This window comes from Temnothorax longispinosus, unplaced genomic scaffold (genome assembly GCF_030848805.1).
Source record: "Temnothorax longispinosus isolate EJ_2023e unplaced genomic scaffold, Tlon_JGU_v1 HiC_scaffold_80, whole genome shotgun sequence".
NCBI classification, from domain to species: domain Eukaryota; kingdom Metazoa; phylum Arthropoda; class Insecta; order Hymenoptera; family Formicidae; genus Temnothorax; species Temnothorax longispinosus.
In genome coordinates, this window is record NW_027270670.1 from 23,975 (window position 1) to 44,796 (window position 20,822).

Here is a 20,822-nt window from a genome sequence, read left to right on the forward strand (position 1 = left end):
TTACTCTCCCTGTTTCCTTATAACTGTATAGCCCGGCGTACAGGAGTCAAGGTTAAGGGTTCACTTTACATACTTTTTATGTATTCTTTCCAATTCTTCTCTTTCTCTCTATCCCCAAATCTCTGCCCCATACATTATAACTCCAAGCACTAAATATTTAAATAATATCATCCTTCTCCTAAAGTCATCCCTAAACCTACGTTCCCCCAACCCCCATACCTGAGTCATCATTATATTTGCCTTCTTCTTTACGCTTTTAATCTGTCCATCGTCACTTCCATTCCTCCTTAGCTCGTATCCCAAGTACTTGTATTCCCTTACATCATCCAATCTCTTTCCTTCCCATTCCCATCGCGCCTCCTTTTCTCTACCTCCTCCTCTTCTAAAGCACATAATCTTTGACTTCTCAGTGTTCAACTGCAGTTTTTTTCTTCTTTGATATCTCTCCAGTCTCCTTATCATCTCCTTCATTCCATCCACACTTTTTGCCAGTAACACCAGATCATCTGCATATGCCAGCGTCCATATTCTTTCTGTTTCAACTCTCATGCCGCCCGCCTGTCCTGTCCTCATCTCCTCCTCCACATCTGCGATCAATATCGAGAACAGTAGCGGACTCAGAGGGCACCCCTGCCTTACTCCTTTCTCCGTCCAGAACCAGTTGGAAATTTTTCCTCCCACTCTAATTGCACTCTTCGTACCTTCATAAATTTTTTTAATCCTTTCTATTATATCTTTTCTTATTCCTTTTTTCACCATTACTTTCCATAATACCTTTCTATCCACTCTGTCGAAGGCCGCCTTTAGGTCCACGAAGAACATTTCCAGACACCTTTCCTCCTTTCTTCCTCAATTCTCTCTTGACCACGTGCTGCAACACATACATGTTGTCCATTGTCCCTCTGCCCTTCCTAAACCCTGCTTGGGTTTCCGGCAGAATTTTCCTTCTCTTCCACCTCTTTTCTTACCCTCTCTGCTATATCCCTGCATAAATCTTATACGCAGTACATAACAGGAGACTCCCCTGGAGTTTTCCACGTTTTTCTGGTCACCTTTTTTGAAAATTGGGATATTAGCCCTACTCTCCATTCTTTCGGAAAGCCTTCTCCTCTCCACACCTTTTTCAGGATTTCCTTCAGCTTTTCTTTTATCCGTCCATCGCTGAACTTTCACGCCTCTTTTGCTATCCCATCTACTCCTTCCGCTTTTTTTCCCTCCTTTTTAAGTTTTAAGCTGTTCTTCAATTTCTTGATCCTGGATCTCCAGCTCTTCGTCTTCTTCTTTACTCCTTCTTTTCACCTCCTCTCTTCTGTCCTCTTTACTTCCTCCCAGCAGTTGCATAAAATGCTTTTCCCATTCCTTCATCTCTATATCTTCCTCAATGGGTACTCTTTTCTTCCTTTCCTTGTTTATTATCTTCCATATTTGCTCTTCTGTTTTCGCGTTTCTCACTTCTTCCTCATATTTCTCTAGTCTTTTTTCTTTCTTCCTTCTACACAACTCCCTAAATTCTCTTTTTAGTCTCAATATTTCTCCTTTCCTTCCTTCCCCATTCTCCATCTTTTGTATGTCCTCTTCAACCCCCTCTTTTTTCTCTTACACTCCTCATTTTAGCAATCCTTTACTCCAATTTTTTCCTCCTTATCTTGATCCTTTTTTTTACCATACTTTTTTTCTACTGCCTTCTTCAAGTTTTCCCATACGTCCCTCCATTTCTTCTCCCTTCACCTCTACCTCTTCTGCTTTCTCCTTATACTTTTTGATACTTTCTTTGTCCCACTGTTATTACTTCCTTTGTCTTTTCTTGAATCTCCTCCTCTAATCTTTCTAATCCTTCCCTTATTTCTACTTCCAAGGGTTGGTGGTCCGACTCTACTCTTTTCTCCAATTGTTAGTTTGATCATCCTATCCCACGCCTCTCGATTCACCACTATGTAGTCCACCATCGATGCTCCTCTTCCTCCGGAAAACGTCCATTCTCCTTCCTCATCGCCTCTCATATTACCGTTCCCTTTCCTCCAGCATCTCTAAAAATTCCTTTCCCTCCGTATTTATTATCTCGTCCTTGGAGCTTCTCCTTCTTTCCCCCTTGTTGTCCCCCTCATAATTCTTACCTTTCCCCCCTATTCTTGCATTAAAATCTCCCCCTATACATATAATTTTCTCTTCCCTTTCTTCTACCATTTCCTCTAACCCTCTTCGTAATGTTCTCATTTTTCCCCGTTATATACCGTTATTATTCTCCATATTTCCCCTGCTACCCTTAACCTTCTCTCCTGCATTCCGTTTACAGATTCTACTTCCTTAATATCTATCTCCTCTATCTCCTTTCTCACACCCGTTAATTATGCTTCCCTTCGCCCTACCTTTACATTTCTCTCTACTCGCAAATTGACATTTCTATACAAACTTCTTTGACATATTCTTCTTTATCTTCTCCCAATCCTTCTCTTCTACCCACGTTTCGCATAGTCCTATAATATCAAATCCTTCTATGTATTCCCAAAATTTTTGTCTTTCTTCTTTAGCCCTGCCACACTCCAGAATATCACCTTTATTTCTGCGCTTTTCCTCCCTCTTTTTCTTCTTTTTGTCTCCCGTTCATAACGTTATTAGTATAACGTTCTAGTGAATTATACTAAATTACTAAAATAACATTATACTAAAATAGAGATTTTTTACAATAAAATTTATTAACAACTTGATAAATTGTTTTATATTGCAAATGTGGTTAAAGTAATATTAATGGAAATTTCTTGAACATGCAACACTAAAGAATAAAAAATTGTTCAGGATTTTCTGTCGCAATCGCGGATCAATTATAAACACACATAACGCCATCCCTTGGTCGCCCTCTGAACGAGTTAATTTCGCGCCGCACCCCGTCAACCCCTGACCGCGAAGTCTCTCCCGACGCGTTATTGATCCTGCCATGCCTGGATCGCGTGATCCAGCAAACGAAAACTATTGGTCGATACGTGTCGGGCGCCCGAAAATTCCCAAAACGGGACCGCGAGAGCTCCGGTCTGGGTAGTAGCGACAAAGTACTCCGTTTCACGCGGTTGCTCCACGCCGTCGTGCATACGTAAATTACCGCGCCGTTAGTGCGCCCGCTCTTTACCGCGTAGCTACTGCGCCCGCTTATTGCGCCGTCGTGCGCTCATTACACTGCGCCTCAATGCGCCTGCAATTTCATCGTCGCACCCTGCAACCGGTGAATATTCGCGTCTCTGTGCGCGCTTAGTTCCGCATTATCGTGTGCCCGCTTATCGCCGTTGCCGTATTTCGCTCGGCAGCCTTTACTCGGCTCGTGCGTTTCAGTGCTAAGTACAGCTACTGTATGCGCTACACGTGCGCCAGCTGTACACGCTAAAGTGCGACAGCTTGAAACGCTGCAAGTGCGCACTCACACTCGTGACCTCACGCATCACGTGCGCTCGCGCCCAATGAACACTCGCGCATCACGTGCACGCTACATGCATGTGAACCGTCATACCGCGCCTGATTACTGTAATAATGCGTCTCTTATGAACCGTACTGTGCAAGGGTTGATTAAACGAGAGCTTTGCTCGATTGTGAACTATCAAAGTGTCCTCACTCATTCGCACGCCTTATCCCTGTCGGGGTAGAACCCGCACTTACGCTAATTGGCTCTCCGGAGTTACGCCCGGAAACGCCAACAGAGATGAATAATATACAGGGATAAAATACAAATAAATTAATAAATTTATTTTTGTTAAATATTTATGTTCTACAATATTTTTTCTTATGTATTTATACTTAATCTATGCTATTAACCATTTGTTGTGCCCCTTTTTTGGACACTAGGGTTCGATCGTTCTACGGAGAAGGCGGGATACAATGATCAACACTTTTAATTGAAATAAATACGGCTTTTACTGATCACTTGGGTTTTACAATTATTCACGTGAAACGCCCATCGCTGCCCGACTCCAATTACCCTCTCGTCTTCTTCTCTCGCTTTTTTTGTAGTCTCGTGCGTCCTTCGTTATCGTTGAGTTGCTCGATCGTATGTGGGCCGATCGCGCAACTCATAATCTTGCTGACTCGGCTTAGCGTAACTCTTTCGGGTTTTCGCGGTCGCGTTCCCTATTGTTATTCTCGGTCTTTTTTAATACTATTTATTAATACATTAATTGGGGCCGCAACACATTACAATAAAATATTTATTTATTCAAGAATAATCTTCATCAAAAATAAAATTAAAATCAAAATTAGGTATTGCATTTTCTTTATATGTTTCATTCGTTTTTATTTTTATTATATTTTGTAAGTTAAAATTAAAACAACACTTATTATAACGTTTTAACCCTTCTCTTATACATATTATGGGTATTCAAATAAGTTAGAGTTTAACGGTTTGACAGGTTATGTGGTAACCGGGCCGAGGAGTGATACCCCCCTTATGATCTTTCTACTTGAGTCTTTCCGAATCTGAAACTTTTACCTATTCGTTATGTTTAACCATTGCTTCCTTAACTTACGATTAATCGGTTTGGTTCAGAGAACCTGTTTTACTCTTTACGCCCGATCCGCGTAACTTTCTCCCTGACTTTTTCTTGTATCTCATCGGGGTGTTTAAACAAAAGAAAATCCGTGTTTGTCAAAATTAACTCTATCGCATTTCAGAACTCAAATCAAATAGAATTAAACCTTTTTATTCCTTTAACAAAATAAACGTCAATAAACAAAAAATCGTCCTCATATATATATCAAAATAAATTCTCTCATCCTGTAACTCTAAATAACAAAGTAACGAAATTAACCTTTTATATGTATCATGAAATTAACCAAAATGAACTATTCTTTAGATAACGTAAATAAACTCTACTATGGAAAATTGTCATTCGTATCACACACAATAAACTTCTTTCAAGCACCTAGGCCAACATTGAAATAACAAAAGCAATCACTATTACATATATGTCTATACGGAAAATAACCTTATCTACGTATATTTCTCGAAGCTTTTATTTACACTCTCGCACGCATGTTTCTCTTCGATCACGCCTGTCAGGCATGCTATTATAGCGACGCGCGCGGCGTCTTTAATTGCCGCTAGTATGTACGGCGGTTGGCCCGCTGTCACCGCTTCCGTCTTGGAGGCCGCGTTTTCCAACATGCGGTCCACCGTCACCTTTTCCTTCCTTTTCCTCGGTGGTATCATTGGCTGCTCCAGGACTCTGTCCTCTCGCACCACCGGACCCTGCTTCCTCTTCGAGGCAGGCGACACGCTCGCAGCCGCCGGCTGCACACTCCCCGTCAGCGGGGAATTGCTGCTTGCCGCCGATTCCTCGCTCTCAAGCTGGATCGTGTCGGATTGCCTCATCGCTTAGAGTTGCGTTTGTCGCGTCTCTTTGCGAGGTCCTCGGTGTGCTCCACCTGGAGCACCTCCCGCGTTTTCTGCGTGGCTTTTCGCGCTGCCGCTCGTTTGCTGGTCCTCTCGGTTGTGACTGAAATGTCCTGCTCCTGCGTATACTTCATCCGCAGGCTTGTCACTCGTCCACTGTTCGTCGACCCTCGATCCTCCCGGTCGCTTTCTGATTCGCTCAGATCGCTTTCGAGCATCGACCTGGTGTCCGTCGGCGCCGTTGCTCCACTCCTTTCCTCCTCGGCGCTTTCGTCGCTGTTGTCGTCTTCCCCGGCGGAGATTATGGCTTGGCCGTCGTCCTCCTTGCTGGTCCCCGGTCGGGGTGACGCGCTGCAGCATATTCCCCCGTCGGTTCTCTCGACTGTGCGCCCTCTCGTACCGGAACATCTCCCAGAATATATTCCGGTGTTTTGGTTATCTTGGCCGCGTTGTTTGCGCCATTCTTCGTCGCTTCGCCGAATTCGTCGATTATCTTCGCCTCGACGGTGACGTCGTCGCCGTTCACCTCGATCACGAGCCGGAAGGGTGGTCTCTCCCCGTCGTCCATATACCGAGCGGACAGCGCGAGTATCGCGCTTGCCTTTACGGTGTTATCGGCGGGGTCCCTTATCTCGACGTCCAGGCACCGCCCGAACTACCGGCCCTTCGTCTTCTCCAACGCGAGAATCGCCTGGAGCATCTCCTGGTTCTCGTTTATCTCGCGCTGCACCGCCTCGTGATCCGCGGCATATGGGTCGCTTGACAGATTGTTCGCATATTGCTCCGCCAATTCGAGCATCATGTCTATCCTTTTCTGCTGCTCAGCGGCCACACGGTTGCTATTCACTTTTTTCATCACTGCTTCGCGACGCTCGCGATTTTTCCGCAGTAGCTGCTCCATTTTTCGCGCGTTATTCGGCTCGGTTTTACGTGCGTGTTCGCGCTCTCGTGGTTTACTAACGAGTGTCCTAGCCCTTCGGTCGCGCGTCACGGTCGAGGTCTTCGCGTTCCTCACTCCTTGTTTACGTCGCGCGTTCCGGAATTCCGCGCGGGCCACCTGTCGCACATGTGTCGCGCTCCGAATTCTCGCACGTACCGAGTGCGTCGTACGTTTCGCGCTCCGTAATTTTTCACGTACCGCGTGTCTCGCGCGTTTCGCACTTCTTATCGCAGTTTTCCTTTTGGTCGACTCGGTTTGCAACTTCGCGAACCTCCCGTTACCGTCGCGCTTCTTTTGTTTTGCGCGTAATTTTGCGCGCCACTTTAATGTCTTCGGATTACGCGGTTTTCGCGGTTTTCGTGTTTTCCGCGCACTCGCGTTATCGTTTTCGATTCGCTCAATTGTTACTTCTTGTTTGATCGTGATGTTCACTGACCTTTCTCGTGTGATTTTTAGATTAAGCGGTTTCTTCTTCCGGATGTCTCTTTCGCCGTCCTCGTGGCCTGGATCGTTCTCGCCTCGCATGGGTTCGTCATTGCCTTCGTCGTGGGATTCCTCCAGCTGCTCGCTCACCGGGGTAAGTACTCCATTCGTTTTTTCTCGTTGTCAGGTACATCTTCCCTTCTCTCTCCATACTACTGTGGGCTCGGATACCCTGGTAGAAGTCCTCATAATCCACGGTGATCGCGTCGCTGTCATCGATGTCCATCCACATGGCGTTTATCCACGCTACGTCGGGTTCGTCGGAATCGGATAGTTCGACAATGTCGCCTCGTGGTTGTACGTTTCCTCGACCCTCGTCGTCGATGATTGTAGCAATCGGTCTAGAATCGCTTTCCAGCGTTCCTCCGATATGCTCTCCTCCTCGCGATAGGTCGTATCGCTCAGCTCCACGGTACGGTCTCTATTCCGGTTGTTAGGATTTACGTTCTCCACTATCTGGACTTCGTCTACCTCCTTCGGTTCATCCGGTTGGTCGATCGTCCGTTCAATCACTCGCTCCGGTTCTATTTCCACGTCACTCTCTACTTCTTTCGTCTCGTGGCGTGTTTCGCTCTCGCGATCGGCTAGCGCACTATCTCGCCTTCGCCCGTCATCGACGTTTCGCTCCTCGACGTCCCCACCATCGCCTGCGTCGTTCCATCTCTCCGTATCGTATCTCTCGTCTACGTCACTGAGTATCTCAGTGCCGTACGAATCTTCGGGTTCCCGCTCCCCTTCATCGTCATTGGTTTCGTATCGTACTTCGTCGCCGGACTCCCCGTCATTTTCGACTTGCTCCGGTCCGTCGACGGGTTCCTCCTCCTCGTAATTCCCTTGGTCACCGGCGGGTTCTTCGTCCTCGTCGGAAAGTTCCTGGTCATCGGCGGGTTCTTCGTCCTCGTCGGAAAGCTCTTGGTCGTCGGACTCCCCGTCATTCGTGACTTGGTCCTCTCCGTCAGGCCGTTCGTCATCCTCGTCGTCCGTCTCTCTCCCTCGCAACTTGGCTGCTCGATGAGGTTTGAGTTTGCCGTGCATTGAACGCTCCTATGGTCTGACCATCCAGATCCTCCACCAGATAGGCGTTTGGTCTGATGATTCGTTTGTACTCGGTACGGCCCTTCATATACCAGATGTATCTTCCTTGTCAGTTTTCGGCTAGCATCTGATCTGCGGTGGAGTTTCACCCAGATTTGTTGTCCTTCTTCATATGCAGCGGTCCCATGCTTGTCGGCTTGGACCTTTCGCTTTCGTGCCGCCTCCGTAAGTCTTTGTCGGGCTCGTTCGACCTTGTCAGCCCAGGGTTGTTCTTCTGGATCTTCTTGAGGAATCAGCGCGGGGTGTATTGCTCAAATGACCAGTTTCCCCGTTATTAAGCTCCAACGGTGTGAAAACCGTACGACGCGTGTCGGGTATGGTTTATTACCTCCTCGGCACGGTCGATTACCCTATGCCACGCGTGCTGACGCTGGCTGCTATACGCGCGTATGATTCGCCCTAACTCGCGCATCACGCGTTCGACCGGATTCGACTGGGGATTAGGGTAAAGTTCGTCTAACCGCGAAACCTTTATCCGCGGCAAATTCTCGCGATCTTTGCGTTAGGAATTGTCCCCCCGTTATCCGTTAGGATCGTTTGTGGTATTCCTATTTTGCGAAAAAATCGATTTTCCAAGTTTTGCGTAATTGTATCAAGTTTTTGATCCTTCATCGGAAACAGTCGTACGAACTTGGAAAATTGATCCATTACTACTAGAACGTACTTATATCCGTGGTGCGTAGCCGGTAGTGGACCGAATATGTCCAGCGATAACGTCCTCTCCCGTGCCTCCGGTAATTCGTAATACTCGGTTTCCACTGTCGGTCGCGTATAATACTTAGTCGCCTGACAAGTTTCGCAAGACGCTACTACATCGCGTGAAACGCGCTCGAAATTCGACCCGTCGAAGTATCGTCGCAGGAAATCGCTTGTTTTGTCTGTGCCGAAGTGTATCAATAGCTGGTGAATCTCTCGCGTGATTCTCCACGTGATCGCTCGTGATAGTGCAATTTTCTTGCTTCCCTCGCGTTTAATTCGCACGAGTCCCTCGCGTTCATATATCGCTTCCGGGTTCGCTCGCATCGCCTCGCGTAACTTTTCCTCGGCGTTTTGCGCTTCCCTAATCACGGCTATCCAGCTTCGCGTGTCGTTTCCCTGATTCATGTCTCTTATCAGAGCGATTCTTTTTATTTCGTTCGTTCGTCGCGTCCGCGTTCGTCGCTTTTCGCGAGAGTACATCCGCGATTTCGTTTTCTCGCCCCGGTAAATGTTCGATATCTAGATCGAATTCCTGCAGGAACAAAACCAACGTGCGATTCTGCTGTTGTTCTGTACGCAAGTGCTGAGGAACTTTAACGCCTGGTGATCGGTGTGTACGCGCACGTGTCGTCCTATAAACAACGTATGCCACTTACGTAGTGCCCACACTAGAGCCAGGCACTCGAGCTCCGTAACTGTGTAATTAACTTCAGCCCCTTTTAAGCTTCGACTCGCGTATCCTACCGTCTGTCGCGTTTTCCGCCTCCGCATTCGGTTGATATTGATACAGTCTGGCTCCCAGACCCGTTCGAGCCGCGTCCACGTAAATCCCGTATTTCGCGTCCGGCCTAAATAGATACAGGTCTGGCGCTTCGCGGAACGCCTGTTTAATTTCGTTGAAGGCGCTCTGTCGCTCCGTTGTCCATTCGAATTTTTGCCCCTTTTTCAGCAATTCCTCCAATGGTTTCGTCAATCGCGCCAAGTTCTTTATAAACCGACGGTCCCAATTTACGAGCCCTAAAACGATTGAATTTGTTTTTTATTTCGCGGTCTCTTAAAATTGGCGATCGCCTCGCGCGTTTCTTGGTTTATTTCCGCTTTAATTTTCGTTGAACGTGTGTCCCAAGAATTTTATCTCTTCTCTTAGAAATTCGCACTTGTCTCGATTGAGTCGAAATCCGGCTTTCTCCAATTTAGTCAATACCCACTCGAGATGCATCATGTGCTCCTCCAGTGAATCTGACGCTATCAGAACGTCGTCTAGGTATACCAGCAAGAAGTCTTGGGGTGCGTTTCGATATTCACTGTAAGTACTGACGATATGACGTCATTGAGTAGAACTGCAGAAGCGTTTCTATATTGCTGTTATTTTCAGGCTGGAATAACGGAACAACGACCACAGTACTGCCAGTACTGCCAGTGAATGTCGAAACGCACCCGTATAAGAAAGAAATATAACCTATCTTAACCTATCTTAGACACAACGTGACACGACGATAGGAGCACCTATTCTAAATATATAAAAAAAATCTTGTACTTAAACAATAATGTTGCAAAAGTCATGTCTATAAAATAAATAACAGTTTTCAGATTTATAAAAATATCGAAATTATTTATTATTATATTAATTATATTAATTTAGTAGTAGTAGTAGTAATCTTTCTGTATATTTCTCGTTGTTGCCTTCCAGGTCCACAATAAGGACCAAACCTATATGTGAACCTGGCACCAGGGGGTACAAACTCCCTCTTGAGAAAATGAGGGACGGTTTTCAGCGCCATCTGCTCTCTGACCCAGGAAAAGGCGAACTAAAATAGGTCACGTGATAAAGAGTGGGGATTCAGGAACGCGCATTCAAACCTATATATATATATATATATATATATATATATATATACATACATACATATATACATACATACATAACACAATACATACATAACACAATACATACATACATACATACACACACACACACACATACATACATACATACATACATACATACATACATATATACATACATACGTACATATATACATACATACATACAAAATATTCTAATAATTAATTATAGTAATACACATAATAAATAGAATAAATGACAGAATTTATTTTTTCATTTTTTTTTGATATACATTGTTTATATTCATCATTTGACACGCATTTTCTGTTACATTTTTCTCTAAACATCTCTCGCTTTTTATTCATTTTTATAATGTCCTGTATACAATTAGAAACGGTATCTTCATCATTAATACTATATATAAGTAAATTTTTTTTTTGCACCACCAAATCAAGAATTTGCAAGTAATTACTCGTATCATCGTTTTAAACGCATTATTATGATGCTCGACACAATCATACCAATCAATTTTAACATACCAGTTGTCAAAATGCTCTAACAATATTTTTAAAATATCTCGTCGATGAGCTCGCGTTTGTAACAATTTATTAAGCCTACTTAATATGTGCTTTACAAAAATTGGAAATTCACTATATGTCAAACAGGTATTACATTCTTTACAATAATTGAATTGTTTTAAAATGGCAGTGATAATTTCTTGTAAATATTCTGACACAAAATCTACGGTTGATTCTTCATGAACAGTTACATTACTTATCAATTCATGTGGTTCGTCATGTTCATCATTGTTTTCACAACTAACATCATACACCTCAGCATTTGAAAGATTATCTTCCAAGTACTTTTCTAGCGAAAACAACATGAAGCTATCATGTACAGTTTCGCAATTACCGCCTTTAATTGAAAAAGATTTCATGTTGCTCACTAATAAAGTTATGAATGAATCTTCGAATTGCCGAGATGTCGGATTTACATTACGAACCCCATGACTTCTAATTTGGCCAAACAAATTTTCAAGTGGATCTTGATTACAAAAACGCGTGTTGAAAAATCTAAAATCATATTTTTTATTAAGTATATTCCAAATTTTTTGAAATCCATTTATAGTGAATAACCAATTTTTTAAACTTGGGACATTTTTTTGAATTTTATGCGTTACCTTATCTATAAATGTCATGTTTCGAAGTACATTTTTCGCATTTGCCCAGAATTCATGATGGACACTCTCTTCCGTTACGGGAGATTGCAAATTATTATCCACTGTAACACTATTAACTGAGTTAACACCATTAACGGAGTCGAACAAGTCATTGAAGAAATTCACGATTTCCGCAGTTGCAATTCCTTCTTCGAAGTCAATTTTAAGCGTTTGATCCTTAATTTGTGTAGTACCTGCAAAAGTAAAAATAATTTATTAGACTAGAATGTTTATATGTATGAGTATAAGTGTAACTGTGTGTTTATGTCCGCGATGTGGTGACCTCGGAGTACCATAGATGCGTTAAGGTAAATGTCCCAGTAGCCGGACACATTGGAAAAAATATTTACTATTTATTTGAACAATTAAAAATAAAAATAATAATCAAACACTCAAAAATTAATATATATTATGCGGACAAGCAAGATCCAGTCTTGACCGTTTACGGCGTTTTCCCTTGTTTGATTGTATCTTACACGGTCGTATAATCTGATACTTAGTGTAAAAATAATAATTATTGTAAAAAAAACTTTAATATTTAACGATTAATTTGGAAAAAGCTTATTTTCATTTTTAATTGTTCAAATAAATAGTAAATATTTTTCTCCAATGTGTCCGGCCACTGGGACGTTTACCTTAGGCCCAAGGAATTGCGCGGATCACTTCCCCCTGCGGCCGTGTTAATATTATAACATGCAATTACCTTGCTTTGGCTTGCTGACTTGTTCTCGCTGTATCTCGCTGTCGACGGGAAAGTGCCGGGAAGGATCCGCCGTGATCGCGATCGGAGAAAGGCGGCTGGCGGCCGAGAACTCGTGTACTCGTGTAAAGCGGGCCACACGAACCACAAAAGAAACTAAACGAATAGAATGTAACGGCCGAATAGCATGCTATCCGACAAGAAAACGTGGCGTCTAAGAAAAATGTGATGCACAATCCAGCACAACTGAGTACGACAACCGACTCAGGAAATGTCAGCCATAAGACCGTGCCAGCAACTATCCCCACTCCATGTCACGTGACCGATTTTAGTTCCATTTTCCGGGTCATGGTGCAGATGGCGATAATGTACATCCGTCCACCGTTTTAGCATGGGAGTTTGTACCCCCTGTCTTCTTTAGAATCATTTGTAGTTGTTTGTAGTGCTTTTCTTTTTGTTTATAGTTGCACCATTCAAAAGTTATTATTTTTGTAATAAACAAAAGTGTAACTTTGCCAATTTTGGAGATATCTCAAATCCGCTTACGCCATCTTCTTCAGAATCATTTGTAGTTGTTTGTAGTGCTTTCTTTTTTTTTGTATTTGCACCGTTCTATATATATCTAGTTATGATATTTTTGCAATATACCAGAAGTGTAACTTTGCCAATTTTGGAAATATTTTAAAACTAATTGCGCGACTCAATGTAGAATTGTTTGTAGTTGTTTGTAATAGTTTTCGTCCGTTTCGTTTAAAATATCTTCAAAATTGTCTCAAAAATATCTCATTTTGTTATTGCAAAAATATAATAACTTTTTAAACAGTGCAACTACAAACAAAAAGAAAAGCAATACAAACAACTACAAACGTTTCTGAAAGATGGCACAAGCGGATTTGAGATATCTCCAAATTGGCAAAGTTACACTTTTTGTTCATTGCAAAAATATAACTTTTGAATGCAACTATAAACAAAAAGAAAAGCACTACAAATGATTCTGAAGAAGATGGCGTAAACGGATTGAAATATCTCCAAAATTGGCAAAGTTACACTTTTTGTTTATTGCAAAAATATAATAATTTTTGAATGGTGCAACTATAAACAAAAAGAAAAGCACTACAAACACCTACAAATGATTCTGAAAAGATGGCGCAAGCGGATTTGAGATATTTCCAAAATTGGCAAAGTTACTCTTTTTGTTTATTGCAAAAATATAATAACTTTTGAACAGTGCAACTACAAACGAAAAGAAAAGCACTACAAACAACTACAACGTTTCTGAAGAAAATGGTACAAGCGGATTTGAAATATCTCTAAAATTGGCAAAGTTACACTTTTGTTTATTGCAAAAATATAATAACTTTTGAATGGTGCAACTATAAACAAAAAGAAAAACACTACAAATGATTCTGAAGAAGATGGCGCAAACGGATTTGAAATATCTCCAAATTGGCAAAGTTACCTTTTTGTTTATTGCAAAAATATAATAACTTTTGAATGGTGCAACTATAAACAAAAAGAAAAGCACTACAAATGATTCTGAAGAAGATGGCGCAAGCTGATTTGAGATATCTCCAAAATTGGCAAAGTTACTCTTTTTGTTTATTGCAAAAATATAATAACCTTTGAACAGTGCAACTACAAACGAAAAGAAAAGCACTACAAACAACTACAAACAATTTTGAAGAAAATGGCGCAAGCGGATTTCAGTTGTCTCAAAGTGGGGTGCGAGTAATTTTTTAAATGTTTATAATTTTTAATGTATTAAACTACAAACGAAATTTTGTTACTACAAACAACTACAAACCAAATGCTAACGTTTTCTGTAAAAAAATTAATTTTTCGGAAGTCGGGTGCCAGGCAGGGGGTACAAACTCCCATGCTAAAACGGTGGACGGATGTACATTATCGCCATCTGCACCATGACCCGGAAAATGGAACTAAAATCGGTCACGTGACATGGAGTGGGGATAGGCAGATGGGGGAATAGGCAGATGGGTCCCTACTAACCGTATTCCGGCCTGACTTCCTGTAGCCGACGTCTGGGATCATCGGTTACCCGGACTGTCCGAGCACCCCGCCTTTCGGATGGTCGGATCTCGACCGCGATTCGTTCCTCGGGTGTAGGTATCCCCTAGGACGCAGTTTGAACCTTTTTCCGCTACGACCCTTGGTTCGGAAGTTCGCAATTGTCCGGCGAACCGTGGTGTCTGGATGATCGGATTTCGTTCGTAATCAATTCCTGGGTCCTATTTACCTTCCTTGAGCACGCAGTTTCGACCTCTTTCCGTTCCGACGCTCGGTTCGCGATTTCGTAAGTTGTCCGGCAAAACCCTATGTTTGCGCGCTCGGATCGCGCTCTCGATCGATTCCGGGGGTCCAGCTAATCCCCCTGAGTACGCAGATTCGGTTCTACTCCGCTCCGACGCTCGGTTCGCAATTTCGCAACTGTCCGGCAAAACCCTATGTTTGCGCGCCCGGATCGCGCTCGCGATCGGTTCCTGGGGTCTGTCTAACCCCCTTGAGTACGCAGATTCGGCCTTTTTCCGCTCCGACGCTCAGTTCGCGATTTCGCCAATTGTCCGGCAAACCGGATGTTTGCGCGTTCGGATCGCGTTCGCGGTTGGTTCCAGGGGTCTGGCTAACCCCCTGAGTACGCAGATTCGGTCCCTTTCCGCTCCGACACCCGGTTCGCGTTTTTGCTAATTGTTCGGCAAACCGGATGTTTGCGCTTTCGGATCGCGTTCGCGATTGGTTCCAGAGGTCGGTTATGCCTCCCTCTGGATGCAGCTTCCGCCGTTTGGCGCTACGGCGTCGCGTTCGCGTTTTTGCTATTTGTCCGGCAAACCCGGGGTTTGCGCGTTCGGATCGCGCTCGCGATTGATTCCAAGGGTCGGTTAGGCCTCCCTCTGGGTGCAGCTCTCGCCGTTTGGCGCTACAGCGTCCCGTTCGTGTTTTTGCCGGTTATCCGGCAAACCCTGCGTCAGCGTAATCGGATTGTTTGGTTTTTCGTGGATTCCCCTTTGGGGATCCCGGGAGTCGGCAGTTCGCCTCTTACTCGCGTAGCACGCGCGGTACGTGCACTAAGTGTCCGCGCTCCGAAGTTCGTGTGTATCTCGACCACTAACTTACTGGCGCGTTACTGCTCCCCGCACCTGTTCATAGCAACTGGAACTGTAAGGATCGAGTGAAAAGCGAGAGCATTGAGCATGTTTCCGCGAGCGCGGTCCTGGCGCAGCCACGCGCGACCATCGTGATCGACGCGATCCTCCCAAAACACGGCCCAATGATTCCGCTTTTCCCGACACGCTCAAGAGAAAGCGCGCACGCGTTTACTTAATGTTCACGGATCATCGAAACCCCCGCTACGAAGCGGGGTCAGGAAGAAGGGCGAACGCGAGCGATCCTCAACAGCACAATCTGTTCAGCGTACACAACAAATCGGGTCGCTCTCAGTTATCGTCGTTAAAAACAATTCTCGCGCCAACGGTTCGGTCTCACTACCGCAACGCAAGGGCCAGCATAGCGCGCAGTTTCGACGCGAATAATAACCAGTGCGACCTATCGCCGTCCGCCCCGCAAGCTCATTTTTGTTGTAAATTAAAGTGACAGTTAAACCAAAAGCAGTGTCAGTTTACTCAACCGCAGTCCACTCCTCCACGAGATCATCCTAACGCCTCGCGCCCTTGTCAGGGCGGTGCCGGTATCTCTCGTGCCCTGAGGCTCCTCAGGTGTCGTACGAAAACATTCTGGTCCTTCGAGCCGGATCGAGGCAATTCAAATCACCATCGAGGAGTGAAGCACAAAGAAGCGAATAAAAGGAGGTGGTGAAACAACTGCTGGAAAAACAGAATCAGCAATTGCGAGCGGTGGATCGAGGCGCTGGACAACTATAAAAAGCTGGGAAGAAACAATCTGACGCCAGCGAAAATTCGAAGTCGGATAAAAACCTGGAAGGAAACCTGGGCCGATATCAGAGGCGGACACTGTCGCTCTTCTGGCCGCATCCCCGTTGCCGAGCGAAAAACCATGGAGTACTTCAATCAACAGCGGTATTGAGGCACACGAGGAGACGTATCAGCAAGCGCTCGACTATATGAGCGAGCATCTGCGAGGAGCTGGAACCTGTAAGTCCGAGCTTCAATTCAACACGTGCAGTCACCAACCAGCCGTCGGCCGCGTTCTCGTTGTCTCATCTTCCGCCAATTCAGCTTCCGCCGTTCGACGGTAAATACGGGGGGAGTGGGGAGAGCTTCCGCGATCGGTTCACCTCGCTAATTATTGAAATCGAGAACTAATCCAATTTCTCTCGCACTGCACTTCTTAACGTCTTGCCTGAAAGACCGCGCGTTAGAATGCGTTAAAAATATTAAGTAACCGCCGATAATTTCGATATTGCATGGAATTTATTGAAAAAAACCGCTTCGAGAACAAACGACGAGTTAATTAGCGTCACATGTCGTCGTTACTGAGTATCTGGTAGTCACGCGAGAATCCGCGCCCGAACTGCAAATCGTTCGCGATAAAATTAAATACCGCGATCGCTGCGTTGAGAAATTTAGATCGCACACCCGACGAACTCTGGAACGACATGCTCGTCTGTCTTTGTTCTCAAAAGCTCGACGCAGGTACTAGAAAGGCGGGATGTGGATGAAATTTATTATAATGGACCGGAATCCTCCCACATACGAGGAGTTAAATAAATTTCTCAGGGTCGAAATACGTGCGCTCGAAGAATCTGAGCTCCCCACTCCGGAGAAAAGCGCAAAAATCAGCGAGCGCGCTGAAAATTAATAGCGCAAACGCGTGCGGAAAAGCCTCCCCTCAGTGTACTTTAGGCAAAGCGAAACACTATTCCAACGTCCGCAATTTTCGAGAAGAGTCCGAGTCAACGGCGAGAAATAGTTCAAAGGGAGCAATCGATGCTTCAAACTGATCTTGTCAGTCATTCAGTCAAACGGGCCAGTCTGCGCAAAGGTTTCGTGTCGCCTTGTCAGAAACGACACCACACACTTCTCATTTAGACTCCGACTCTCCCTCGACGGTCGAGGAAGGCACCCACGCCGAGCCAAACGACAACAGATATTGAACCCGAAACAACGCGAAGTAAGCTCATTGTTCGCGTCCTCAAATTCCAATCTCGCTTTCCCCCGTTTTGCTTGACGGCGTGGGTCACCGGTCAGCTCGTCGTCATGCCGCACGGTAGTTGTTTCGAGCCTTGTCTCGACCAAGGCCCGAATGACCTTCATTTTCGGAGCCAGGTGGCTCATTGTTTACAACCTGAAACCTCTTCGAATGCCGACTTCCCATTTCTTTTCGGCGGTCGGGTGTGTAAATGCCGGGACCTATCGTCACGCGCGGCACACCATAACGATTTCCCCGAAAACCGAATCGACTCCGGCATTCTCGACATCGCGCTGATTCTCAAATCTCTTACGGCATACGCGCCAAGGCGCTTGTCAAGTAACGCGACGTTGTCGCATTCTTGCGGATCTCCATGGGCGGATCCCGACCCCATGAGCGCAGATCCAATTAGCATTAATTATTGGGCAGATCTTTACAGTGAATTAATAGTCGATGGAATTAAAAAGGGAGCGGTAGGACAGCCTATCGCTCAAAAGTCGATTTTTGGCTGGGTGATATCGGGCCCCATTGCTTCGTCGAGCGTTTCGAATCACGCGTCATCGGTTGCATTGCTTCGCGATCAGGTTCCGGTAACGGTGAACGCTCACCATTCTCTGTCGCTCGACCAAGAGCTTCAGAAATTTTGGGAAGTCGAGGAAATTCCTAAAAGAACAATCCTAAGTCTGGACGAGATACGATGCGAGGAGCATTTTCGTCGGACTTCATTCTCGCTGTCCAGACGGACGCTACGTGGTGCGCCTTCCATTCAAGGAAGGTCCTCCCATTGACATTGGCCGCTCGAAGACCATTGCCGAAAACTCACTCAAAAAGCCTCATGCGGAGACTCAAAGGTCGACCAGAGTTGTTAAAACGAATACTCAAATTTCATTCGCGAATACGAAGACCTCGGGCACCTCCGCGAAGCGCCAGCTTCCGATGCGTCCGATGAGCAATGCGTGTTCATCCCCCATCACGCCGTTATTCGAGATAGCAGTTCGACGTCCCATTTGCGCGTCGTTTTTAACGCGTCATGCATTACGACGAATGGAACTTCGCTAAATCATCACCTGCTGATGAGGTCCGAAGCTTCAAACTGAGCTCGCCGCGGTCATTATGCAATGGCGACAGTCCAAGTACGATCTCATGCCGCCGACATCACAAAAATGTATAGGCAAATCCGAGTAGACCACCCGGGCGACCCCATAACCTATCACACGGATTCTTTGGAAGAGGAGGATCCGTCTAAGCCTCCGCGGCGAGCTTATTCTGCTCACAGTCACGTACGGCAAACGCGGCCGCTTCCGTCCATAGCCCTTCGCGTTATCGAATCACCACTAACTATCGACGAAGGAAAAAAGTTCCCGCGCGCCGTCTATTCTACGCAAGAAACGATACGTAGACGACACTCTATTTCGGCGAGGATGATCCCGATCTCCCTCCGTCAATCCCGCGATGAAGTCGTCTGCACTCCTACGGAAAGGCGGTTTCGAATTGCGAAAATGGGCGAGCAATCGGTCGGAGCTCCTGGCAGATATCGATGCAACCAATCACGGGTCTCGCGTGTCACAAAGTTCTTCTCAAACACGTGAGCAGTAGCTGAAGATTCTCGGACATCAGCTGGAATCCGGCGGTAGACGTTTTCCAAATTCAGTCGAGTCAATCGCTCCAATGACGCTGTCGGTCGAAACGATCCGATTCTCTCGCTGATCGCGAAAATGTTTTTGATCCTCTCGGCTGGGCCACCCCGGTGACGATCACCGCGAAAGTGTTCATGCAATCGTTGTGGCGTCTCAAACTCGAGTGGAACGAGGAGATACCGTCGCTCTCGCTTCAGAAATGGCAAACGATATATACCCAATTGCCGAGCTTAATCGATTGCAGATTCCGCGCTGGGGACAGGCCAGCGATCCGATAGTGTTCGATGCGACGATTCACGGTTTCGCTGATGCAATCGTCCGTTGCCTACAGCCGTGCTGGTCTCGCGTATCTTCGCGTCGTGTCGCCGTCGGGAGGATATTACGATCTCGCTACTAGGTAGGAAAAATCGAAAGTCGCGCCGGTGAAAAACGCTAAGCATTCCACGGTTGGAACTGCTCGCTGCTGTGCTGCTGGCCCGATTGATGACTTTCGTCCTTAATTCGATAGGACATTAAGATCTCCGCGCGCTACTGTTGATCGAATCGGAAGTGGTCTTAGCCTGGCTCGCCAGCACCCCTCAAAATGGAAGACGTTCGTCCGCGAACCGCGTCTCCGACATTCAATCACAACTTCCAAACGTACCCCTGGCAGCACGTCTCCGACCAACGAGAACCCCGCAGATTGCGCATCGCGCGGCCTCCTCGGAGGGAGAACTCGAGAAGCTGCTTTATGGTGGACCGGCACCTAAGTGGCTCAGTTCTCCGCCCGATTGTTGGCCAAAAACCCCGTATCAAACTCGTCCGCAACGACCCCCGAAGAAAGAGTGTACGACCGCGCATTTAGCGAACTCTGCCAGCCCCCTGGGATCTGGCCCCTCGATATTCTTCGTGGCCGAAACTCATTCGCGTCACTGCGTACATTTTAAGGTTCGTAACGCGTTGTCCGCCGTATCAATAACGCCGCGCCCAGCCCGGCCTCACGGAGTCGCGTTGTCAGCGCAGGAATGTCGGCGCGCGCGGACGTTATGGTTTAAAGAAGATTCAGGCTGAGTTATTTCCCAACGTAAATTCTCGCGATCTCGAGTAAATACCCATAGGAGAGAAAAAGTCCCTCCTCTCCCTTAACCCTTCATGGATTCTGACGACTTGCTCAGAGTAGGAGGGCGACTAAAAAATGCACCGTTTCCATTCAACGTTAAGCATCCTATCGTACTGGGATCACACCCGCTAGCCACCCTGATAATAAGGCAAGCTCATCTGAGAGCACTTCATGCGAGGCACGCAGCTGACGCTCGCCACGCTTCGACAAGACTTTTGGGTTTTGCGAGCGCGAAGTGTGGTGAGATCAGTAATAACACAAGTCGCGTGGTTCTGCACACGCGAAAGAGCCGTTTTACCGCAGCAGCTCATGGGGAATCTTCCGCCCCTGCGAGTATCTCCCCCTCTCCGCAGTTTTCGTGCACTGCGGTGTTGATTACGGCCGGGCCGGTGTTATGTGCGAGCCTCCGGAGGCCGAGGGATTACATCGCGGAAAGCCTATATCGCAGTATTTGTGTGCCTCGCGACTCGCGCCATTCACCTCGAATTAGTCGGCGATTACTCCGCCCTAGCGTTTCTAGACGCTTATTCACGTTTTTGCGCTCGTCGCGGATTGCCGGAGTCGATGCATTCCGACAACGGCACAACGTTTGTTGGCGCGGAGAGAGAGTTA

General features: G+C 46.0%; 1 protein-coding gene across 1 annotated transcript; it reads right to left on the reverse strand.

The window, feature by feature from the left end:
• Nucleotides 1-10,681: 10,681 nt before the first annotated feature.
• On the reverse strand, nucleotides 10,682-12,543 carry LOC139825028 (uncharacterized; the record flags this gene model as incomplete). The annotated part of the gene is made up of 2 exons (XM_071797566.1): nucleotides 10,682-11,847; nucleotides 12,357-12,543. Coding segments are annotated over 2 exons (1,233 nt in total), but the record flags the coding sequence as incomplete, so codon positions are not given.
• Nucleotides 12,544-20,822: the final 8,279 nt, after the last annotated feature.